The sequence below is a fragment of the Malurus melanocephalus genome, unplaced genomic scaffold (assembly GCF_030028575.1).
Source record: "Malurus melanocephalus ecotype Western Australia unplaced genomic scaffold, MMel_1.1 scaffold_28, whole genome shotgun sequence".
NCBI classification, from domain to species: domain Eukaryota; kingdom Metazoa; phylum Chordata; class Aves; order Passeriformes; family Maluridae; genus Malurus; species Malurus melanocephalus.
In genome coordinates this window covers 2216189-2243023 of record NW_026623260.1, presented here as the reverse complement: position 1 = coordinate 2243023, position 26835 = coordinate 2216189, and the positions used below count along the sequence as shown (strand labels likewise).

At 43.3% G+C, this 26835-nt stretch overlaps 1 protein-coding gene across 2 annotated transcripts in view; it reads right to left on the bottom strand.

Moving 5' to 3' along the window:
- Positions 1–20154, bottom strand: part of ERI3 (ERI1 exoribonuclease family member 3) — a 117701-nt gene extending 97547 nt beyond the window's left edge. The window contains exons 1-3 of one of the 2 annotated variants that reach the window (XM_057390617.1): positions 19846–20154; positions 6007–6123; positions 1333–1392 (exon numbers count right to left, since the gene is read on the bottom strand). In XM_057390617.1, the coding sequence (XP_057246600.1) occupies positions 1333–1392; positions 6007–6123; positions 19846–20145 (477 nt within the window). In that variant the 5' untranslated portion in view covers positions 20146–20154. The remainder of the gene's footprint in view (positions 1–1332; positions 1393–6006; positions 6124–19845) is intronic. The other variant, XM_057390616.1, reaches the window with a different exon arrangement.
- Positions 20155–26835: the final 6681 nt, after the last annotated feature.

Below are 26835 nucleotides of genomic sequence, written 5' to 3'. Positions count from 1 at the left end.
CCTTTCACTCCTGAGTAAACCAGCATCCCCAGAAGCTGCTTGACCTGAATCTCATTTTAACCTAGAAACATGCTGCTGTATGAACATCTTTCCTGTCCAAATAAAAAAAATAAATTCTACATAAGCATTTTCACACTCTAAGAAGCTTTCATAGAAACAGAATGAACCATTTTCTGGAATACTCTAGTAGTGATCTACATGCACCCATCCAGGCAAAGAWGGCTCTCCCTCCTGGGGAAACAGGCACAGGTATTCATATTTTTATGAACACACAAGGCAGCTATATGATCTATGGAGAGCATGGGGAGAGCTGGGAGTTTGCATGGATGCAAGATGTCACCTCTGCAGAGCACCATCCTCAGTCTCATGCCACTGCCATAGCCTTTCCTGMCAGGAGTCGAAGCTTCTTCCTGTGACCCCTTGTAGAACAGCCCTCTGAGTAAAGTGCTCTCAAAAAGCAGCATCCAGCCTCTCAACCCCACTCCCTTGGGCTGACAGGATCTCCCAGCCAGACTCACATGAGCCTGCCCGGAGTTGGGGACAGCAGTGGTACCCCTTCTAAAGTCCCTGATGTGAGCGCCCATCAAGTGCTGTCTCCATGGAGGATTTTAATGCCTTTAATTTGATTTCCTCAGATAAGCAATTGTCGCAATTATACTGATTAGAAACAATTAGGTAACACAGCAGTGGAAATCCTGACTGATACGATGCATCGAACACCAACCTGCAGCCCAAGTGGGCTCTGCTTGAGGAGGTTTCCTTCACTATCTGACTACCAACAAAAGCTATTGATGGAGAAATACTTCCAAGCTAATTAAGCCTTAAATGCTTTAGGAATTCCACATTAAGCAGATGGTATTATTAGGGTTGTATCTGTATTCACACATCCTTCAGATTAGATTTCAGAGGCCTTTTTTTTTTCTATACTACATGTATTATTGAGCATTTAAATAGGTAGAAAAATTAATTTAATAAAGTGCTGAGGGAGGGGAAAGAAATAAAAGCAGAAGCTTCAGGAGCAGTGGTCTTGAGCAATGTCTTGATGCTTTAAACCTGGCTCAAGAAAGAATCGCCCCTTCTCCTATCTACTGGCAGGAGTTTGGATATCTTGTCAGCACCCYTGACATGAACAGCTGGAGATGACAGATCAATGGTTCAATACTCTCAGCAGTGTGTCACCAATGTGACAGCAAATGTTATTCTAATGAAGTTGTAATCATAGGCAAATTACGCGGTTCGATTCTCAGCAAGGGGAGGGTGAAGGGAAAGAGATGAAGAGGGGACTACAGGACCAGAGGTCAGAGCTCGAGAACTAAAGGTTACTCTGCTTACCTCAAGCACTTGCTGGAGGCTCGGCTGCCCATCCACCATGCCTTGAATAATCCCAGTCAGCTGAAACAGAGACAAACAGAAAGCAGTCATCAGAGCAGCACTCAAAAGATCATTAGAGAGGTCTACTCTCCTGTCCATCTCTCTGATGCCACAACATGCTCCTGTGACCCACATGGGTGTTGCTGAGGAACCARTCACAGCAGAGTGACCCTGGCAGCTCCTCAGCTACAGGCAAGGGCACAGCTTCATCCCTAACACAGAAATGTARKKGGGSYYCYWMCCMMMMCMMAAAAMWGCGAATTMTCAGCATGGCAGGGTCCACTTGGGRAGCAGTGTCAAGYACCAGCATGATGCCCTTTTTCAAATGTGCATTTCAGCAGTTTTGCTGTAACCCTGATGCACACAGGCAGTGGTAACTACCAAGGCCTCTAGACATTCCTCTGCTATCAATGACACCAAAATTTCAGTGTTAGATGAACCAAACAGATGAGTATTGGTAAGTGAGACCCRGAGTGGACTCAGTCATCCTCCCCTGAGCTGGGCAGCCAGTATGTGCACTTTCCCATKGTCCATCACGGCATTCCTTGGCAGTTCAAAACTGTATTTAAAACAATGGAATAAAACCTAAAGAAAAGCATTTTCTTCGAGAACCCTGTCTAGTCTTTCCAGGAGTTTCCTTAGGAACARGTCCTGCCAACAGATACTCCTACTGACCATTCCCAGACTGGTTGGCTGTTCAAAGCTAGACACATACATTAAAAGATGCAGTCTCAYAGGCCTCTGCCTGTGTCTGCCCAGGAGAGCTTGAGGCACATGGAAAACAGATATTTCTTCTGTCTGCCTTCCAACTGACAAAACTGTCTTTTAACATATTGAATATCGGAGGTCAGTAGCTTGCCATCAATGCACCCAAGTAATTAAAAAAATCATTATTAAAACAAGTCCACACTGTGGGATTTCACTTCATATGGCACTTTCCTGAAGCTACACATCTCACATGTTTTCATCAAATAAAGGTCAAACACAACCTAGAAGCATCCAAGCCTCTGGAAGCCATAGCATCCAGTCAAGAGATGCTGATGGCCTCACCACCATCCAGGAGTAACTCTTCCACACAGACCAGCTCAACCTACAATAACATGTAAGTCCTCTCACAACCACAAGGCTCTGCTTTATTAAATGTGTGGCAACTGAAGGAAGCTAAATGGCTTCTACCTCTCAGTTTCTTTGTCGGCTTGGCTYACAGCACTGAACTTGGAGGATGGAAAAAGAAAAGATATTAAACTCCAATTAAACTGTAATTACATTTAATGAATACCAAATACCTGACTCACTGAATAAAYTGTAAGTGGAAAGATCATTTTCTCATAGTGACTCCCATGAAATCGCAATACATACCTTTTAGGGAAAGTATTTTAATTTTAAGAATGCAGAGTTCCTCTAGGTGTGTTTCTCAAGTTCATCAAGCCATTATGAAGTGGAATTTTAAGGAAGTGGAGGGACACAGACACTCTCTTATATTTCAGAAACTGTTTTTATTATAATCTGTATTTTAATTGGGTTAACAGCTGCTACCTACAGACTTCCATACTCTGAGAGGCAAACAGATTTGAGGAATTAATGCATGGCACTTTAGAGCAATTTTTAAAGCTCACTGGCATGTTTGCTCTTTTTCTGCCATCTTTCTCTCCATGCATTTGTCTGACAGAGGTGGATAGTTCACCTATTGCAAAGTGCTGGTTCTGCCTCTCAGACAGCAGCTCAACCCAAATCTCTCAAAGTGGCTGAAAGGTGTGCTCAGAAGGGAACACAAAATCATAAAATAGTTTGGTTTGGAAGGGACYTTTAAAGTTCATCCAGTCCAGCACCCTTTGCAATGAGCAGGAACATCTTCAGCTGGATCAGGCTGGTCAGACAGATGTAGCTTGGATGCTGGCCAAATGCCAGGCACCCACAGCACCCTTCTACACAGAGTCTACACCAAGCAGTTCTGCTTAGCAAAGGTARCGAGCAGAGGGGAGAGGGGAAATCAGCAGCACAGCAGACAGGCTCCCATGTAATGTCAACTGCTGYTCCTAGAGAGTTTATCTGGAAAACCATCGTATTTCTACTCCAAGACAGTTTGCTGATTACCTAAGCACTTGTCTCTGGTGTACAATCTGATAATCAGGCCTGGTCTTTCTTTGTAGACAAAGAGGCAAATAAATCTCACCCTTTGTAAGTAGAGGTGCCAAGACAAAGCCCTTTACTGGCATTTAGCAAAATGAGTATTTTTCAGAAAACATAAACCAGCAGAAAGTCAATAACAAGTGCTGGAGCAGCTCAGGCAGCAGCTCTGCAAGAGCATATCCTGGCTGTGACCATGAGGTCTCAAGGGAACCTGCAACAGTGGCACAGGGGTGATCCCAGCCTACCTAGAGCACCCCACTGTTAAGTAACGTTTACCTGTGGCTCTCAGGGCGGGGTTTCAAGGCCCCAGGAACAAGCCCAGTTACACTTCTAGCATGATCCCACTCCGAGATCTCTTGGCAGCCCCTGCAACAGGCCAGGGGACTGCCAAGCCAGGAGGGACAGAGCCATGCTGGRCACTAAGTAGCAAGGGGTACAGTTGGGGGTGTGACCAGGAAGCAGTAACTCAAGGCTAGGATTAACATCAGCTTCCTAAGCCATACTGTTAACAACAGAGAACTTGCCAAACCTGGCAAGTGGGACCTTTYTGTACCACTGATACACACAGGCAGGGGTTTGTTTTGCCTGCTGGCCTCAGTACTGCCCATTTTCATGCAACTCTTAACAAGATGCCAGACTGAGGTTTGTGGCAGAGTCTCCAGCAGAACGCCGAGCTGGGACACCTGTGCCCACCCTGGACACCTGCAAAAGCACAGCCACACACACACCATGCACACACACAGAGCTCTGCTTGCTTCAAGGCTCCATGCAGGAGACACAAGCACCTGCTCCAACCCCTGTGAGCAAGAGAAGACAAGGAATCCAGCACTGCAGTRGGGGAGCATTAGATGGGCTGACTGTTGGTCACAAGGCCATCATCCAGAGAACCTCTGAATTTCCCCAGGCTGCAGCAGGCTGCAGGCTCCATTCAGCTCACCAAGTGAGCCACAAGCACACACCAAGTAAATCATGGAGACTCTTGTGCAAAAACAGAGCTGCAGTCTTTAGCAATGGGGGGAAAGGATGCAATAGAGGGATTTCCAAAATAACAAGTTTTGGTGGGAACTAATGAAACAACTTCTCTCCAGAATTTAGGTGACTTGCAAGGCAGACATTTTGGGCTTAGCTTTAAAATATGACGTTGTCTTTAGCAAAGATCAGGTGCAAGCTGTGAGATTTATCACATTTGTATAAGCACATGTCCAGCAAGTCTCATGGGGATAAGGTCAGCTAAAGTAGTTGTCCAGCCTTCTAGCATTAAGGTTGCAAAACCATTTCCATTATAACCCTCTGTTCTCACACATTTATAGCCTTCTGAAAGCTCCTCTCTGGGGAATAATGTTTTCTATGCTTACACTTTTTTTTTTTTTTAAGTTTAAATAAAATACCTTCAGATGGTTTTGAGTTACAGGAGAATAAAAATAAGTATTTGYTTTTACAATGTGAAAATATGGAAGGGGCTGGTTGGTCCTGGAGGGGACTCCACCTAACACAGAGGAGTCATTATTCATCAGGTTAGTACAGGTGGGACAAACCCTCCAAGGGCTTAAGCCTGCAGCCACAGAGGCAGGGGAAAACACACCATGGTGTTGATGATCCTAGACAAGACAGYGACAGAATGAAGAACTTGAATACACTGATTCCCACTTTAGTCAGTGCTTTAGTCATTGAGCTGGCCAAAACTGAACCAGTGAATTGACAGGAGAAAAAGCCCAAAGAAAAAGGAACTTAAATTTTYTTTTGATGATTATCACAGAGAGGAAGAATACACTTGGAAAAACAGTTAACTTCTTGGGCTGAATGAAAAAAACACAAAAAACCCAAAACCAACAACAAGACCCAACCCCAGCCCCTCAACTGATTTCAATCCCCAGGTATTACATTTACCACCTTCATTCCCTATCTGGGGAACTGTGGTCACAGCTCAAGARCAGCTCTCCAAGCAAGTAAAGAGAGGCCACCTCTCCAGCTATCATTTCAAGTGGTCCACAAGCACATCACCARAAAGGAAGAATTAAAATACAGGCATGAATTATCCTACCACTCTGAAGGACTCATCAAATCCCACCATGCAGGCCCACAGGACACTCATTTAGAGCCTCTGAACCACAATCTGTAYAGCATTTTCTTTCCTCAGACCATGCTCTCTTTGACCTTCCCACCACAGAGCAGCGCAGCAAAATCACAAGAGCTCACAAAGACGAGACAGGATTTTGAACAGCAGGTAACACAAGCGCATTTATTTAGTGGTCACCCAGTTAGATGTTTGTTAGTTGTAAATACAATTATCTCAGCAGATCACAGCTATAGTTACTTATGAATCCAGATTGGAGTGTTTACACACTACTGCAGTAACAAAAAATTATTCTCCTTGTCATTAACTTAAGGCTGGCATGACACACTGCCTTGCAGCTGCACCGTGAAGAGGTGACCCCAGTCCCTGGTGCAATGGAAACCTGCTTCCCAGAGAGACTCTTGAAGCACCAGGGAACCTTTGCACTTTACCTCTGTACAGAAGGGCGTAAGCTGGGGATGCACCACAGGCTGAACATACATGTGAAAGGTGGATTCGATCTCCATCGTCCTGCCATTCAGCTTCAGGATAGGGAATTCGATGATTTCCTGAATGGGGCAAAAAGAAAAGCAGCTGTTCATTTAAACAAAAACAAGAAATTAGGCTGGAGATTATCCCATCTAGCAAGATGGCCTRATAGTCCCAAACAAAAATAAACACAAAGCTCTGCAGAAGTGGGAAGGTGGTGCTGCAGCACAGAGCATGTCCAACACTGTCAGCATAGATGAGGACGGTGCTGATGCCCATCTCATTCGGGACAGGCAGCAAGGAGGGCTCTGTCCTCAGCACTGCAGCTGCACACATCACTGCCCAAGCTGAACCTAAGGAAGGTGGTCTYGCACTGCTCACACGTGTTACCCAGGGAACATGGAGATGTACTGGCGATGGGCTCACATCTGTTTAGCAAGGACATCACAGGGGCTGTGCCCTCCCCAAGACCAGTCTCAGCCTTTCCAGCACACCAATCTTTTGGGCAACAAAGACTTCTGCATGAAGCACCTCCTTCTCTAGAGGGGCTGAGGAGCACTGCCCTCCTCCAATAGACTGAGAAGAGGAGCTGAAAGCTCCCCCCAAATCCATCCCTACGGGATACAGCACAGTAGCAAGTGCTGCCTCATTTTCCTCCTTGTAGCGAATTTATGCTGATAGGGAAATAAAAACGTTCCTTCATCAGAAGAATGTTCAATTATTTGAATAATCAGCAATCAAAAATTTACATGGACCTGTTAATAAAAAGTTTAAACAAATCCAGTTGCGATGGATTTCTCAATTATTAAAAAATATACATGAAATTAAAAAAGCTGCCCACTGAATAAAAGCGATAAAATCCTTTGTGTTCACCCCCCTCCTTCTCCACTCCCTTTCTTCCTTCCAGTTTAATGTAAGAGGAGAAGTGACAATTTGTTTGGTGTCTTTAAAGAATAATTTGTCTATGTTATTTAATAGAGATCCATGGCACCAAGGTTCTGGAGTGCAAATGAGCCTGCTGAGTGATATCCATGCAACAAGCCTCTCAAATCACTTCTGGAGAAAAACAGAGAGAGGGAGAGAGAATAAAAAAAAATATTGCTTTTTAATATTCAAAAACAGTTTGCAAAATTTAATCAAAGCAGAGCAAAAGCTAACATTTTTACCACTTTGACATTTTTATTAGCGCTTTCATAAATTTTTAAAACATGAATGGAATTAGTTTAACAACAAAAAAAACTGCCTGAAAACATCTGGAAGAGACAAATAAGAAATAATAAAAAATGAAAAAAAAAATCCAACTCCTGTGAGTAAAATTAGCATGTGAAAAATGCAGCCGCTGCAGAGGAACTAACACACTTTTTTGGACCGTGGTAGCAACCCTCATGACCTGCAGGCGGAAATTATCGTGAGGTTACACATATGAGCTGATGACATCACCACCCCACTAGGCAGCAGGAGGGCAAGAACCWGGGTGGGTAAATGGAAACAACAGATAATTTAAATAGCCAGGAGAAWCACCCAATTTCCACGGCGGACAGAGCCCGCAGAGGCAGCACAGCAGGGGCACAGCCCAGACCAGGGCACATGGAGAGTACGTGCTGTCGAGATGGAAAGTTAGAAAAAAATGTAATAATAAAATAAAGTGTTAACAGTATTGAAGTGCCCAGGTGTAGACACTGAGCAGTGAAACTGCACAGGAGGCAGGGCTTAAGCATTTCCCCGTGGTCAGCTGTGCCACACCCTGTGTGTGTCACGCTGGATCAGACAGAGCGGATGGCTGGGCACATCCTTCCCCACAGCCATACCACCCCACTGGGAGTCACCAGTATTTCCCAGGAAAGAGTAAACCCAAGGGCTTTAAGGGAAAAAGAAGACACATGCCAAACACTTGAGCATCAGCCAGACTGCCTGTTGTGGTGCAGCCAAACTCACCAGCTTCAGCCACCCAGGAGGACTCATGGAAACACTAAAGAGTAAGAAATGCTGGATACAGCTGATTCGCCTTGCAAAAGGGCCACCACAGATAGGCTCTGAAAGCAGCAAATTTCTGTTCAGAAGGAAAACAGACTGCAAAGTTTGAAGTCAATGGACAGGCCACCATAACAGAGCCAGGCTTAACCTCAGGATAACACCATCCCATCTTTCAAATTGGTCTGGGACATCTCACTACCCCTTAGGTCTGCATCTGACCCAGAGGGCGACCATGGAAGCAGGCAAGCCCACGGCAAGGCAAGATGAACATTCCCCCTTCCAGAGAGGGACACACACCGGCTGGATTTCACAGCAGGGCTGTGTTGCAATGCCAGGATGTGTCCTAAGGGACCAGAAACGTCCTCAGGGGCCATCAAGTGGCTGGATGCAAAGCGAGACTGAAAGACAGCCTGCTGCTGATCTGATACACAAAGGCGTCTCTCGCCTTCCAGAACCAAAGGCAAAAAGCACTTCCAGGAGGGTCGGATTAAGACAGACGGAGGAAATAAAAARCCATACTAAAAATGTGGAAAATTTAACAATATCCAGAATTATTGTACGTCTGTGGGAAGTGTAGGGCCAGGAGCAGGGGTGGAACCCCAGAGGCGACTTGAGCGTCTTAGGAGAAAGTAGAGYTGCTCTCTTGGGCTTATTGGGTCAGTTTTTGAAGCAAGTGGTAAAGAACCTTTCCCAAAAGGCTGTTTATCTGCACGCTTCCTATAGCAGAGATTTTTCCAGTCTCTGGCAGTGTTTGCTCCAGTGGTATCTAAGGCAACAGATACCAGCCCCATGAAATCAGCCCCACTCCTCACTAACGACGTTAGCCAGTCCTGCAATGAAATTTAACCTGTGACACTGCTGTACTTTTCATTTAAACTTTCATTTGGAGAGAAGCAGTGTTTGGAGACCCTGCAGTTTGTCCTGCTAATAAAGACAAGTGTTGGGACCTTTAAAGGTGCCATTCATCTTTTGCCTTTATTAAATTCAATTTTCTTAAGCCCATGATACATCATGAAATTAAGAGTTGACATTCCTGCAGAAACAAAAATATCTATCAAACATAAACAGAAAGGGGGGAGAAAAGAGGCCTCTATTACCAAGAATTTATGGCTTAAAGTTGATCTGTTTCCACTTTTTTCTCTCTCTCTTTTTTTTTTTTTTTACAAGCATATGGTTTGTTTTAGATATCTGAAATGTTATTACAGATCTAGAATTTCATTAGTAATTATTATGAAACGGTGAGCACTTAGACACTCACACACACAACCCCCCAACAGGCTGATGCAGGAAGGCAGCCTGGTGCTCTCTCACATTTCACAGCAGCACCGTGAGCTCAACATGCTCAGCTCCATCTCCACCATTCAAGGACCCTCTCTGCTTCTTCCCAGGCAGGAAAASTGGAGGAAAGCAGCATGGGAGAGCTAAGAAGAGAAGATTCACTGACACTTCCTTTCTTCTATGAGAGCCTGGACATCCCTAAGTGTTACCTTGAGATCCTCACACATTTCCACTCCAACACTGAGTAAATGTTCCAGCTTTGGCAGTGATTGTGCCAGTAGCATTTGGGACCTCTAAGTCTTCCCTCTGCCCCCACCCCCAGCTTTTCCTTATAGCACAACCAGGAGTTATGGATATGCTAAAATAATGCTGAGGGTGTCCAGAGGCTGCAAATAGCCGCGAGCTACCAGAAGAACAAATGTACTCATTTGAATTTTGCGAGCACTGCAATTAGGTATTTTATTTAGCACTGCAAAGTAACTTGAAAGGAAATCCAGGATTCAAACCACCACCAATAAATAAGCGGCTTTTTATTTTCCTTTCATTGTCATGAAAAGTTGAACATGTTTTCTGTTGAAAAATTCTGCACAAGGCTCCCAATTACAGGCATTTGCATTTATATTGTTGGAACACAGAGCTTCTAAAATCAATATTAACACACTTAAAGAAAAAGACATCAGCACCCTGTCCCTCCCCTCAGCTGTGCCCCCAAACACAGTAACAATAGGAACCTGCAGAGCCAGAGGCTTATACAGATCCATTAYCAGGTCCACTCTCTTTACAACAATCCTGCATTTATGATTTCACAATACTTCAAGCAAATCTATGTGACAGCTTCCTCAGAACTTCTGTCTTCTTTAAAAAAAAAATAAACCAAGGGTTTAAAATAAAAAAGGTTCCAGGTAGAAGCCTCCAGTGCAACCTGGCTGTCCCAAGCCAGTGGGCTGAGCAGCAGCAGGGTAAATGTGGAATGGCTAGGGACTTTATTCTAACAGGGATTTGAAAAATTCTTAATGGCATGTGAAARCACTGCTATAAACCCAGTCTTTCCTTACCCAATCGTCCTATGTGAAACTCCCCTCCCTTTAACACCAGGGATGCACTGATTCAGCTGTTTTGATCTTCTTCTTAATAAAAGAAATAAACAAGCACACAACTATACTAAACAATTTCCTATCAGACAAGAAAGCACCTGAAATTACACTAATTCCCACAGACAAATMTTTTTGCTTATCCYTTTGGATCTGGGTACCACTAACATYGTTAKCSAGAAAGAATAAAGTGCCCAGCAAGAGCTTCCTAGCTCTCAAAACCTTTTAATCCAGAAGCTTATGCACAAAGTGGACAGGACACGCTTCAGGACCCAGAGTTATATATGTGAGRAAGGCCGTATGGCCTGTTCAGTTAAAAAACTACCAAAGAATAATTTATCCCTTATTCTAACCCCYGTGTGAAGAAGTTTAATAAACACAAGAATAAAAGATGCCCATAAAAATCAGAGCTGACTGTTCAAAATGCAATAAAAACAAGCAGAGGCTGTTGAGAGAAACAGATTTTGTCTGATAAGGAAAAGCATAAAACTTCTTACCAAAAGAACCCTTTACAGCTTCAAAAAAGGTAAGAGCAGAAGAGGCAAGGGAGTGAGGGACAGAGCCTCAGCATCAGCTCATTTTGTGCAGGGATGGTTTTTCCCCCCCTTCTCTTTAAAGAAAAAAAAGTCATTTTATGCACAAGAAGCTTATTTCTTAAACAAACACTCGTGTTTTTGATTTACACCACGGGCTGCTCCTAAATAATTTATGGCGGGTTAAATTTATTGCACAGCCCTGGCCGGCTGCAAATTCGAATTGCCAAATAATTAGATTTTAGGGCAATGCTTATAAATTATCCGCCGATTTGTCCGGACTTGTTTGTCAGTTGCTTTGTGCTTCGGGTCATCTTTGGCATTTCACTGTTTGTGTTTTAATTGCTGATTTACACTTTGACAGATGAGAGTTGATGCCTCCAAGATCGGGGAGAGGGTGGGGGGTGTTGAAGAGCAGAAAGAATCAGAGCTTTTAAAGCCTTGTGATTTTCCTTTTTTTTCCAAGGCAATTAAAATCGAAAAGGGACATAGTAAGGACAGCACTAGCCTAACAGATCTGCCTCCCCAGTTTCCATCCTCTGCCTTAATTATTATTTTGACTAAAGCCATTTCCAAGTGAGCAGCCTTGCACTGGCCCTCAGGGCAGTAACCAAGATGACCTCATAAGTCTTTTCCCCACTTTTAATTTTTTATTAAACTAACCAAAACAAGTACCATAAAGGCAACACCTCTCCAGTGGGGGACAGCAGGACTTCTGCTGAATCAGGGCTATGCTGGCTTTCCAAAGGATGTCTGCCTGCACACACAGCACGGAGTCTCTCAGCACTTCTGTCTAAGCTAAGTTACTCTGTGTACTGATTAAACTTGTCAAAAGGTCTTTAGGGAAGCAGCTGACCCCCAAATTTCTTTTTTCCATCACTACCTAGATTTAAATTCACATATACAYATATAATACACACCTAACAATTTGATACATTTAAAACAATTACTATATCCAGAAAAGTGTGAAGGGAAAGACGTATCAGAAACAAAACACAAGAGAACTGGCAGGAATATGGGAAGATCATGAAAAATGGGGATAAGATGACATGAAGAAAAATTCTGCTGCCTGACCAATGAGTAATGTTTCTTCTTCCCCTGCTCTCAGGTGAATCTCACTGCCTACCCCTAACGTTCAGGCACTGAAGCCCAGTGTAAAAGCTGGATTTCCTCAAAGATAAATTTGGAGTTGCATTTTGGGTTCTGCACTGACATCAAACGTGGCTCTTATTTCCCAGTGCTTCCTTACAACTCTGAGGGTGAGAGACCATTTCTCTTTCTTTAATAGAAGCTGAAATCCCCATCTAATCACATGCCTCCAGGAGCTTCGGCTTTAAAAGAGACATCTAGTCCATGCACCTGCCTGGGGGCAGCATCATCACCCCCTAAATAATTTCTGACTTTGTCTAGGCTGTTTTTACCGACTCCAATAAGAGAGACTCACACACTCCCCAGGCATTCTGTCCTCCTGTTTCATTAGTCTTATCATTGGAAAGTTTTTCCTAATGTCTAATCTGAATTTCCCTTGCTGTTGTTTAAATTCCTGACTGCTCTTCCTACCCACAGCATACACAGGTCAGAATATTGCCTTTCTCATTTTTGCAATGAAGACCTCATTTTATACACACSTCTCATCACTGCACTAAATGCAACTCCAATGCCACTCAGCCTGCACTCACAGTTGTATTTTGCAGACCCCTGGTCACACTCACTGATACTCTTCTTCACCCTCTTCAAATAGCAATTTTTTTTTTTCTTTTAAAGAGTATGGAATCCAAACTGAAGTACTTCATCAGCTCAAATCCCTTCTTACAGGGCCAACAAAAGGAGGATCTGCATCTCACAAATGACACTTTTCTCCTAAACTTATCTCTGTGGTCCTTGGGACTTTTTTCATGCCTGCCATTGTACCTAAAATCTTGACAGCAGGCTCACAACCCTTGTCCTGCCATCCTGAACAAAACTTTCAGTAATCATTTCTTCCCAGGCTGGTTCCTACCTCTCACCATCAGCATCATCTCTCCCTGCCAAAACCCACTAAGCTATTTTGATTTTTCCAGCAGGACCCAGACATCAAGAAGGCAGAATCTCCCTTGTCTTTTCACACATGGGATGAGAAAGATAGACCAACAGACATCAACACTTCAACCTGTTTCTTCAAGCACTATTGACATATATTTAACCACCCAGAACATCTCCACTGACACAGCCAACAACAACTTATGCTTGACAGTTTGGGGGAAGTTTAGCACTCAAACCAGGTYAAAAACAGCACAAACACACATTTCCAAGTATTACCTTTCCACTGCAAGATGGCAATTACACTATTTTTTTTCACATCCACTCTTTTCTATGGTAGACAGACAGCCTGTGCAGTCCCTGTTGTAGAATTATCACATCATTTCAAGACCCAACCTCTTCACCTGATATTGAGCAGGACAAATGATCAATGTTCCCAACGACACTAAAACATCTGGGATGGGTAGGAAGGGCACATTAGTGCATGTAAATGAATACCCAGGGTTTTGCAGACATCACAAGTAGCTGCTGATGACAGCACATTTCTGCCTGACAGAGAGAACTAAATAACATAACGGAGAGTTATTTCACCAGCTAACAAGTGCATAGACCAACAAAGACAGCACAGGGATGGTTGCACAGCAAGCCTGGCAGAAAGGGGAWAAAGCCCACAAGATTTAGGCGCATCCTAAATTTAGTGTGCCCTTCTCACTAAAGGAGCTGAGTTGCACTGCTTCTTTAACAGGAAGCTTTTGTTCAAAGCAAAGACRAGACCACTTTAATACAGCAAAGACCATTTCCTAGGAAGCACAGCAGCCTAAAAATCATCATCCCCAAGAAGCACTAGATGGATTCCGTGGCATGGAAGAATACTGCCTGGTTTTAAAACATTATGCTGGAAGGGATGCAAAATACTCCCCATACTCAGAGGAAAGAGCAGCAGGCACACACCAGTCATCGACAACAGAACAGGGCCATGCACATGGGAGAACAAGCACAGCAGGTGTACAAATCTGTGACACCATCCCCTTCCCTTCACAAATGCATTTCCAACAGCACACGTTGCCCTCATCAGTGGCTTTATGGAGAGGCAAACAAAACTTTAAACATGATCCAGCAGACTTGCACATTCCTGAGCTAGYCTGGATCTTTTCTTTTCAGGGTGACTGCCGCTCAACGACTTTCTGCTGTAACAACAAGTCTACTTAACTTTGCAACTTGTCACCTAAACGATGTGTAATGTTTGCACAGCTAAGGATACAGTGTTCAAACAGCACAGGTGGGGAATTGSACGCAGGGATGGAGAGCTGATGTGGGGTCTCKGCACACTGTGAGGGAACAGGCAACRTGGCTGATTGCTTTAAAGCAGTCATCTCATCAGCCTGTCAATAACCAGCCAAAAGCTGAGCAGGTTAGGTCAGGTTAGGACTGCAGCCATTGGCCACCCGAGTGCCTTGGTATTTTAGACTTGTCGCTATAATAACACTGGGTTTATATCTTTAAATAAGAAATTGCTTTGAATCTTTTTTCATGCATCAGATGTCTTGCCTGGTGGTCTCATGGTTGTGCTCTCCAGGAGATTTGGGTTCAATAACTGTTCATGTTCTCTAGCTCATCGGGTTTTAAATAAATACAGCTAATTCTGTTGCCTGAAGGCATAACCCACCCTGTCAGATTGACATGGGTCACAGCAAGGTTGTCCCCCCTTACTGGGAGAATGAGGGAGGTCTCCAAGGCAATGTGAATGCAGGACTGAGATGCCAGGTGCAGTGTAACCTTCTAAAGCTACAAGGCCCAAAGAAGTTTGCTCAAAAACTCAATGCAAACAGGAAAATCCATCTGAAAGGGCTCTTATATATGAACTTTTTCCTGCCACTCTAGGAACTTGAGGCATTCTGATGTAAGAACAATGGCATAACAACAGCCATAATTGGCAAAGACATGATAAAYACATATATTTATTTACTTTTAATAAAAGGAAAAAAAAAAAGACTTTAAAGTTGCTGTGTTACATGCATTTTTAACAGCATTCCTCTAGAAGCTGCATTGTAAGAAGCTGAATTGAGAAGTAGGTAATTAAAACTACACCCAAGCCTAAGCTGCATGAACACAGGTAATTGCAGATTAATATTCCACTGTAATACTTAATGCTGAGTTAAAGTTGCCATGGGAAACAAGCCTGAATTTCTTTACTTTTCAGCAACTCATGATCATCTTCAATAAAGGTTTTGGCAGGTGATTTCCAGTGCATTGAGCTTAACACAAAAACGGTGCAAGAAGAAAGCTGCTACATGGGGATGTCTAGCTAGAACTGGCAGGCACAGGCACACACACATCYTTTATCTGCCACTGGCTAAGATTGTGACAATGTCTGTTACTGTGTGAGACACCTTCTGCATTCCCATCCTGGCCTTCAGCTGGGATTGCTGTCTCCACAGAAAACCACGAGGAAAGCACACAGAGGGTACTTTGCAGCCTGCTTGCCAGCAGATCAGTGATCCCACCATCACCTCCTCCTGCAGCAAGTTTGTGATTTCAAGGACATACTCCTCCTACAAAATAGCTTCAGCTATGGCTCCCAAAGCAGCTTCCCTATCCTCTCTCTTGTCACCCTACACAGAGAGCTTGGCAGGCACTGCACATCTGCTGATATGGGGGAAATCAACATCCATTCCCATTACAAGATCAGTCTATAAATCACAGCACCTCAGGAGCAGAGACACATGACTCGGCTGTCCCTGCTGTGGGAACAAGATCATGGATAGAGCAGGACAGGCAGCTGTACAGATCATCACAGCCACTCCAGCACCTGCCCATGACTGCAAGCTGGAACTGCAAGATGGATGTTCAAGGGAAAACTCCTGTAATATCTCTTACAACAGCACTCAAGGAAATAGAGACTGAACCYGACATAACCTTCTCCAGCATTTATACTTAATATTATCTTACAGAAAGACTGGCTCCTATTTGTGAATACACTCCTGCCAATCACAGAATGTACTATGATCATCAAGATTTGTTTGTACACTTAAAAATAAATCAGTAACTGAACATCTGTTTAGTCACAGTGTCAGTGTTTATGGTCTTATGTTGAAAAGGTGAGTGATATTTTGTATTTATTAGTAATTAAAAATTCTCCTAAAATAACAATCTAAATGCATGCTAAACAGATTTAAAGTATCTAGGATATGCTAACAAAAAAAATCAAGATATTTTTGCATTTAAAAAGCACTGTTTAGGAGAACACAGGAAATATTGTCTGTAAACAATTTATTCTTCTGCTTCTGGTCACAGCCTTCTTCAGCAATGAGAAGATTTGAATATTTCATACTTTCCCTTTAYGGAGAGTTTAAAAGAGGTAAATTTCCAGTTCACAAATGATTATCAAATTTGAGTGAATCTGAAACACTGAACACAAGTACCTGAAAAAACTGACATGAGAAAAAGCAACCTTATCATTACCARAAGCTCATTTAGCAGCTTAGCAACTCCTAGATCCAGCTCCTTCTACCAGGTCAGAGGTCTGATACTCCTTTACACTTCCAGGCAGCAGACACATAAAGCTTGAATTTTATTTGATTTTCATTTAAGTGGCTTTAATAGATTAGAGATTAACATCATATATAGAAGGCTAATTTCAAAGTCAGCTTTGAACAGATCTCATTTCTACCTTCAGACTTTTRTATTTAAAACAAATCATTCCTTTTCATCCCCTCAGCTGAAGTTGAAGGCAAGATACTTGGCTTGCTGACTGAAAGAGGMACACCTTCTTACTGCATTAATAAAATAAGTTTACAGGCAGCCAGAGATCTGAGTTTGTGGAGCTGCTTAACACAGTCACTGAAAGCACTGACCACCATAAACACTGGTGGCTACAAGGACAAAGGGACAAAAGAGCAAGACTGTCACTTATTAATGCATCTTCTCATGATGCTAAAGCTCCGTATGTATCCAGCTCTACAGGCTGACAGTGTATAAAAGCAGAAGGTACTTATAAACKCTTACCAGACAGTAACAGAAAAAAACTCAGAGCTAAAAARTGAAACACACCACYACGGTTCAGGGTCCACCGACCTCCRCAGAATGACAGCTCCCAACTGACCCCAGTGGGCTTCGGATCACATTCCAAAGGCACAAGGTAAGCTTTAAAGAGATGCGAGAGGCCAGCCATAAACATCTCTTACTGCCAACCCCTAATAACCTTTGGCTGGCTAAAACACTACATGACACAGACTGTGCAGTTAAACCCCCCCCCCCCCCCCCTTCTTTTCTCTCTGGGATGGTCCCATTATTCATAAATACATCCAGAAAACCCATAAAGCTAAATGGTTTCTATGTGTATATAAACAAGCACTTTGATGGAGGCGTGTATCTTATGAAAGCTGTCAGAAGTCAGGGCTACAAGGATGCTCCAGCTCCTTTGGAGGAGGGAAACATGAAGAACCCTCGATGCCCAACCCAGGAGTGAGTGGTAAAGSACAGGGCAGCAGCCACAAGGCACTCAGCCAGCAGTCCCAGCCACTGGAGCCACAATGCAGATGGCTTCCCAGGGGAATACYACTGTCCTTGACCCTCCTTGATCCCCATTACGGAGGCCATGCCACAAGACCTCAGAGAGAGATCAGGCAATGTGAAAGGGAATGGAAATGAACRGGTCTTCAGGGCTCACGAATGAGCATGAAGGACTTCCCCAGGGATAAAGCCAGGTTACAGAGGAGCACGAGTAAATACAACAGGAGGGGGAGCAGATGTGGCAGYCACACATCTCAGTGTAGATAAAAAGATAGCTCTTTCAGGAGTTTCTTGTAAGAAGCCAGAATATTTTGAAGAACAGTTAGTGAGAAATGTGAAATGTGCTGTATGGTGGCAAGTGAGCTCTTGAAAGACTTTTAGGCTGAACTGGCTAAATTTACAGCRATGCCTACCTACTTAAAGTAATGTGAATCACAGCTTAGTTTAGCTCTGTATATGCAGCCTCCTCATCAAATACCAATGCATTTGAGTTTCATTGTATCTAGATTTCTATTTTGCATGTATTAAAATAAAAGCAGAAAAATTATCAGGATCACAGTGAACATCCCAGGTCTGACCTCAGACCAAACCTCCAAAACATATCAATCCCGCAAWGAAAGATCCTGTCACTAAAACTTTGCAGAAAACATCATTGAAATGCATGGCACAGTTTGCTCACCATGACATACAGCCYAGCAATGAAGAGGATAAAAGCCATGTGGTCAGCAAAGAGGGAAGAGGTAGGTAATGGCATCACCTAAGCTCATTTTATAAAGTTAGCCTTTCCAGCTACATTGAGCCCCATGYAGCAAAAGTAATTTCTTTATTTGTCAATCTAATTTGTTGGTGAGGATGYGAGGGACTGACAGCCCTTTCCACACAGTATATGATGCAGACAGGCACTGAACACAGCAGACTGCAAAAACAACACTGAAGAACGTCTCCACCTTAAAGGTGCTATCTCACCAACAAAATATATAGCAGATCTGCATTGGCCCAGACCATTACTTTCCCTGGCAAGGACTTAGGGACAAAGCTCCTTAAAACAGTAGTAATCATATTCCACTCATGCTCCTTTTTACTGCCAGCTGTAAACTAGCTCCACATGCATCATGGTTTTGCATCAAAATGTGCACAGACCAAACCCATATCCAAAGGGAGAAGGTAGATCCAATTTATAGCTTTGACAGGTCTGTGTACCCGAGGCGGAGCATGCAGGAAATAGCCTGACATCTCACTTGGAGAGCAGTTAAGAGCCTGCTTGCAGAACTGGATACAGAGCCACAACAGCCTCCCACAAAGAGCCAGCAAAAGAGCAGGGAATTTGCTATCCATTTTTCAAGAAACATGAAGGGCAGGCAGCACCCACCAAGGCACTGCTGGGGAAGAGAGGAGCCAAGTTCGATCCCAACTTGCAGCAGCCCTTTGTTAGGACAAGCGCAAGGGAAACCACGGCTGCAGTGGGAAATGAACACACTGCATTGAGTCACATCAGTAATGAGACACCACATTGAAAACTGCTTAAGCCTTTCATAAAGTTCAAACAAAGCTAAAGGAAGTTATTCTGACCCAATGCAGGTATTACCAGCAAAATGTGGAGACTACGTTTTGGCAGAGAAGGGTGAGTTCACTTYAGACTCAGAAATTGTTTGTTCACTATCACTAACCATAGAAAGCCTAATACTAGGGGKTTTTAATTTTTCGTACATTTTCACAGTTGAAAACCTAGGCCCATCCTACTGAAAACTGAGACTATTTTTACTAATCTGCTCTACACTGCTATGGAAGAACTGTCTGCAGGAAAAGCCCAGAACTTCATATGGATCTCTGTATCTGTCAACTGGTAGAGCATGGGAAGATCTCTCTGAAGCTGAACTCTTCCTCATTACACTCCAGAGTTAACACCCAGGGAAGATACCTGATCTTGTTGAAATTATCTAAAACCTGTTGTTCTTCTCTGCTTAGGAATACCATTATGTTGCACTTATTCCCATCATTCAAAATATTCTTTTCCTAAAGCTGTTCACTACCAACAGCATTTTTCCTTGCAGAAYCAAACATGGCTGCCATCTATTAATACAAGTTTGGAGCCAAAAACTTTTAGACCCTTCCCAGTTCAGTCAAATGACAAGTATACATGACTTAAYGATGTTTCCAATAACACATAAATTATCACTTCCTTGATGGAAATCAGACTTCTTTCATTACTATCAAACAGTCCTGGCATTGCTTCTGAAACAGCAGGTGACTGGCAAGAGCCCKGGAGAACCAGCAATAGAAAGCAGGTGAGCCAAATCAGAAAAAATTAGTGAGCCAGCCCTGTGCTTTTTCCTTTTACCTCTCACATGAGCAGCACCAACTTGCAAGGCAATAATTAACAGGATTAACTATTTACCTGAGGATGAATCTGCGGTTTATCACATGTAGCCTCAAAATCCAGCACTAAGAAGTAGTGATATCTCTGTGGAGGGAAGGATGACATTGCTGCCATGGAAGCTCCAAAGCCGTGGGACGCCAGTTTCTTGCTTACAATGGAGCTGAACCCTTTGAGAACACCAGCYGGGAGGAGGGGGGACACAGCTTGTCTTGCCCTTGAAAGTAAGTTTTGGAGAAACTTTGTTGCTCCAGTATGGAGAAGTGYTATCATTGAACATCCAGAGGCATCTGAAACTAAAGAGAGACTCACGTTACTCATGCACACATACATGTCATCTCTACTGGTATTTGTTCACTGTCCTCCTCTGTCCAGGATTTCCTTTGCGCTTCCCAATGAAGGTTCCAGCATCACAAACCTGAAATAACACAGTAACCTGCTCTAAGCACAACAGACAACATTTGGACTGAGCTGAAGGTGTCCAGAATCATAGGCAACTGAAAATTAACCTCTGCAAATAACTCTAAATTAAAAACTATGAGATACACAATAGTCATGGCTCCAGGCATCAGATCATACCCCACTGCTGAACATTATAGCAGAACACAACACAAACCAACTAAAACTTAGAAAATCTGATATAAGCCCCATTAAAACTTCTGAGGCCTTCCATCTTTTCATACAAACTGTAGCTTCAGTAATGTAGTAATTTGTAGTAAAATACAGTAATTCACATACCAACCCTACAACTCATACAAACACCTTGGCCCTGAAACATCTGTCAATTGCACCAAAACAGTACACCTCCATTACAAATCCAGGTGGCTGGTGACTGGAAGGCTCCTCCCAGGAAAGTTCTCATTTGCTCTGTATACGAGGTTTCTCATAGATGTGATTTTAGCACTACACTCCATTTCTCACTTCAGGTATTTCTTGGAGGAGCATATTAGTTCAACTAACCACACCCAGGGACTGCAGGAACTGTTAAGTGCAAGCAGGACTCTAGAGGTTACAGTCTTCCTCTCAAGGAATTACCTCACTCAGCTATCACATTTTGATGCTTCTATTTAATAMATGATATTTAATAAATTGCATTACCAATGTGAGACTACCCGGATTTCCCCTCCTATCCTTTTTCTTTTAAAACTTTGCAGGAAAAAATTGCCAGGATTGTCACTATCCAAGAAGGATCAGCCTCAGGGCTTTTGGTAGATCTACAGGGATGAGAGTTCAAGCCCAACTCATGTTGTTACAYAGCTGGGTACAGGGACCGATAACAAAACAAATTGCACCAACTCAGTCCTCCTGAATGAGGATGTCAGTGTGCCCTCTGTGCATGCATATATATATATATATATGTGTGTGTATACACACATATACATACATACATACATACACACTCGCACACACACACACATCTTGCTACACAGACATTTAAATCTATCCCCACAGTGTGAAGAAAGKGCTGGGCTCACCTAACCCAAGATCACAGTTGGTCCCACTGCTCGTGGCTCTGGGAAGCACTCCATCACATGACATGCCACCCACATGACTTTTTATGAGCACCTCCCCACACCTGTGCTGGCTTTTTGTCTGTTGTGAAGGGCTGGAAGGGCCCACCATGAGACAYGGAGACAAAATAGGCATGGCAAAATGAGGACTCTCTGCTCGTGAACAAAGTCACTGTTTGCACAAAAGACAGCATTTGCTCTCTCCCATCCGTTAGTCCGTCAGGTAAATAATGCACGTGCCAAAACACACACTTAATGAGGTAAATAATATGCCTTGAATAACGGCTAAATCTGTATTTACCTGCGAGACCAGAGAAACTCGGAAGGACCAGATTAGGAGATAATTGCAGCTAAGCAGGTTGTGTGCTTCGAGTAAACACGCATTTGGTAACCTTCCCTTTCCAAGGTTTTGAGTGAAAGGCAAAAATCAAAGGAGCCGAGATTTTTAAGACCGAGCCTGAACCCACACTGCCAATTCCATGGCATATATGCATCCTTAAGACTTCCATGTTTTGAAGCTGTTTGCTTTATTAAAGCCATGTGCCATGCAGCAGGTATCTTAAAAACTGAGAACTCAAATTGTAAAAACAAAAAAGTAGAGCCCAACATGGCCTTTAAAGGGGCTCAGTTCTACCTATTGCCTTTCCATCTACAGCTTTGGCTGTCACTCATAAATGCATTACAGCCAAATAGAAGTTAGTTATATTTACTTCTAAAATGTGCCAAATAAGAGGTATTTAAGGTATACACACTTTAAATCTTCAAGCTACTATGAATCTAAAGGCACATCACAACAAATATAATCTCTCAGAATAAAGCAGCTTGTAAATTAGTTACAGGAAAACCTGGTCTTTAGCCTACTGCAGAAAGTAAAACACACAGTTGGAGTCGGGGAGGCAGGCAGGCTTCAACCACTATATCAAACACAGGCAATAATAAAATCTATTATCCACCCACCCCCAGCAAGATCTCTAATGTATCTTAACTGGAAAGACCAGGGTATCTGACACGGACTCCACAAACAGCCTGGGTCACACTACACACACTGGTGCAGAGGTTCCTCAGCCACTGAGTCCACGTGGCAAAGGTAAATGAGCCCCCTGGGAAGGATTTGGGCACGTCTTTTCACAGCAACACCACACCAGACTCTGGGCATGGCAGGTGAGTGCCACACAGGCACCGTGTWACCTCAGCACAGGGAAATAACAGCCAACATCCAGTGCTTGTTTACACTAGCAACTTCTGCAGTGGTACATAGGATCTGCAATGGTCTAACAACAGGGTCAGGCTACCCATCCTAAAAGCAGCCTCTGTCCCCACTCTCCCATGTAGCACAGGGAGCAGTGCTCCAAACAAAGGTGCACGAGTGGGGTATTGCACACTGATCTCCCTACACAGGCAGCATACAAATAAGGGCAACCCCACTGCAAAATCTGCACCTTCAGCCAAATGAAGTTTTAACAGTATATTTACCCAGCCACTGCTCTGGGTGCCCTGGGAAGACCTCACATCATCTTCTTTGGCAAGGTCAGAGTGCCTCAGAGCACAAGATAACTGGTGAGCAAACACACTTTATTAGAAGTCATGTAAAGCATTTATAATGGCTATGACAATGCAAAGCACTAGTAATTATCCTGCATTTTTTCCAATAGACAATGATGCAAGCAATGCAGCTTCAAAAATTAAAAACCCAGCTCTAGCCATATAAATCCACATGTTCAGTAATTCCATTTCCAAACCTACATAAAACACCACATATATATTTCTTATACACACAGGATCAGATTATAATCTCAGACAGTGCAAGCTGTCACATCTGGCAGTCAACCCTACTAGGTTAATATTTCATATCACTCAGCTCAAATTCCTCACACAGATACGTATGAAATGTAATGGGACCATGAACTGAGGTTGGACCTCAGGAATTATTTTGACAGATTGTACACAGACCTAGGAAAATGTGACAGCACTTTACATTTGCTGCGTCCAGTAAGATGGGAAATGGCCATATGTGGTGGGTTTCAGCTGGAAGATAAAGTTTGCGTTCCTTGCTGTACAACAGCGTGTGCCCCATGTGACAGTACTGGCTAAAATCAGCATCTATATTTTAAATATATATATATTTTAAAAATGTTCTCTGGACATTAGCTGCAGGTACCAGGAAAAGCTCAGGGTGACCATAGCTCTTGCTTTTTYAGCAGTCCAAGCACATGGTACTAAAGCACGACAGTTTGATCACCAGTAAGGAAAGCCAAGAGAAAGGYAAGTGCCAGCTATAGCCACCAGCTTTGCCAGGGGCCCCACTGAGTGCGAAGCGGAGAATCTGCACTGGCGGCTGTTGCACACCAGGCTTCCTACTGGGAAAGTTGCATAGGGACAACCAAAGTGGCAAGGAACAAGACACAGAACTCCTGCCACGTGAAGAATGCTGGTGACAAGAGCCAGCAGTGCATTGCAASTGCTGTCCCCTGCCTGCAGGACAGCCCCAAAGCCACAGAGAGATGTGTAGCACACAAGCTCCAGAAGATTCAAACTCAATGGCAAGACAAATTAGCCTACGAACTTGAGCTTAATGGCTCCTGGCATGTAACATAAATATGAACTTTTTACAACTACATCTAATTAAAATTACAGTTTGCCTTTAAGCCCAAAATATCCCYTTTCACTGTCCAGTTTGATTAGCTGAGTAGGGAGGGGTCAGGAAGACAAYACCTAACTTCACATTGGAGGGCTGACATGTGAAATTATATTTTATGAGAGCCTTCACCTTACATGTTAAATTACTTTGTTATGGCAAGACAGCCCTGCATCCTGTTACCAAATAAACAAACAAACAAAAAATAAAAAATAACACCCCCCCCCCACCAATGTAAACTACAAGACAAACTGAAATTAAAAAATAACAGCAAGCAAGCTCTKGGAGTAAAATGCTTCAGTTTATTATTTTTGCAAAGCCTGGGAAGGGGCAACTGTGACTCCTGACCTCCAACAGACAACTGAACTCAAGGCTAGAGCAACCAGAACCAATCAAAAATGTTAAGTCAGGTTTGTCTATTTTATTAAATTATAGAGGGAAAAAAGTTAGGGTAATAGAGATGCTTTCTGCAGAACAAAATTGYATACATTTAGCAACACCTGGAACACAGTATAACAAAAAATGCAGGACTTCAATTTTGGTAGCTGCTCAAATACATATTCAGAGGTCAAATGTGAGCCCRTATTTCACTTGTGTGAAGACATAACTGAAGAACAATAGAGATAACTCATGCTTTTTTTTTAATCAACCTTAACCTAAACCCAAATATTTCATTAGATGAACTACAGTCCAAAAATGATAGCACCTGGCTAGCCTGTGAGGCAGGAAACAAGAGACTATGAACAAGACYAGCTTATCCACTCTCACCATTCAAACTTGCAAAAAAAAAATACATAAAGTAAAACAAATAACAAAAGACAAAGCTTTCAGAACTGTTTAATGAAGTAACACAATTTTAGACAGGTAAATTTGCTTCTTTAATTTGTTAACCTCACAGCATCATCACTTAAACATGAGAACAGTACACTTCCATGGCTGCACTCCCTTCACGTTTGGCTGGGTTTGTCTCCAGCACTGCAAGACAACCACGCCTGTGTTTTGGAAAATTTGTAATGTCATGGCATGTCTATATGCTGCCCCATCATTACTCAGCTCACATACAACTTGGCATCCATCATTTTGTTTTTACAGCACTCCACAATTGCACCCAGGCTCTTCCCACTACAGATGAGGAGGTCCCTGTTCTCAAGAACTTACAGTCTAAAATTAGAACCAATACAAGTAAGGGGAACAACAGAAAAGAATGAKGGTTACAGGAGGAAAGTTGGGCAACTGTTCATCTGAGAGAAACATGCATCTTGATAAGTCAACTGAAAAAAATAATTCACCCTACATAGGCACTGGTTTCCCTCAGTATGGTCATTACGTAAGAGGTAAGTGAGTATGGAAAGGGCTGACTAAAGGATGGAGGGCACTTCTGGGTTAAGGAAGGTCTCTCCCATTTCTTGAGCTCATTCTTCCCGCTGGGTTCCTTGGCTGATTTGTCAAAGGCACGCCCACACAAGTCAGAGCACCAGAATCTCTTCCATTGTGACATCACAGACGCGATGGCTTGTGAGATCACAATGTGCGAGGCTGAAGGCGCTGATTACTTAGGGAAGCTCTTGCTGGAGCTATGGCACCCTACAAGGCTGGGAAACAAACACATCTCAGTTCACTTGACAACACAGTGAAACCCACAAGAGACTCCACACTAGCAGGACACGAACTTGTCTCAACAGACCACCCAGAAATCATCCCAAAGATGCATAGTACAATTCCACTCCAATTTTATTAGGCCACCTCTGCTAGGCAACCCACTTTCGTCAGCTCCTTGACTGGTCTCCTAAGACAGRCTTTGCTGTGTATTTTTAAACCTTCTCCAAGAGTAACTGCAGATGAGCAAACGGGTCTAAGCTGGAGTCTGAAGAAGTTCCACACAGCAAAGGACTGGTCACTTAGAAGAAATGTAGAGAAAGGAAAGAACAAAAATTAAAACAAAGAAGCAACAACAGGGACACATACAGCAAAAGCCGCAGAAGAAGAACAGATTTGCTATTAAGGAAAAGAACACTTGCACAGGACCAGACCAAAACTCCTCTAGTCCAGTCTCCTGCCTCTGCTTGGGAGCTGTAGGAATACGCACCAGTGTGAAACTATTCAAAATGAGGTTAACCAAGCCAATAGTTCTGGGAGGCCAAAAGGCAGCAGGCCTGTCCTTCCCTCTCAGTCTTACTCTCCTGCTGATTACATTACACCAGTTCCTGAGCTTGTCTGGCCCTTCTGCGAGCTGATTCAACCACAGGAACCTATAAAAGGACTAACACAGCCAGAATAAAACACAATTAAAACAAGATAGCTTCCGGCTGGTTTAGTGAGACGAATTAGCTCAGGGCCAGGCTGGATGAACACCAAAGCTCAAAGAACAGGATGGGCCTACACTGGCAGAAGCAGGAGGGAGAAGCAGTTGGTCAGGTCAGTGGCTCACCAAACCATGTATGCAGAGCAGGACAGAGACACCTGAGGTGACGTTGCTCTTTGCAGCAAATGGAGAAGTTATCTTGCTTCTAGCAGCACACTTGAATTCACAAAGCCCATCAGACCATCCTGTCTGAACWTCATGTAATGCTAGCCATAGTTTCCATCTCCTAACTCCCAAAGGCTTGAATATCTTTCAGAAAAGTTTCTGGCCTTGAATTGCAGCATGAAAAATGAAGTTCTCCACTACCTTCAGACAGCTCGTTCCAATGGTCAATCCATTCGCTGTCAAAAAATAACACATCTTAGTTTTCATTCAAACTTTCCCAGCCCTGGTCTTTGAGGCAAGCTCTGAAATTTATGGCACTTCAGTGCTCTCAAGCCTCAGCACAGCTCTGAGTGCCAGGAGTTAGAGATTTGTAGCTAMTACGCATCTAGTCGGTAAAA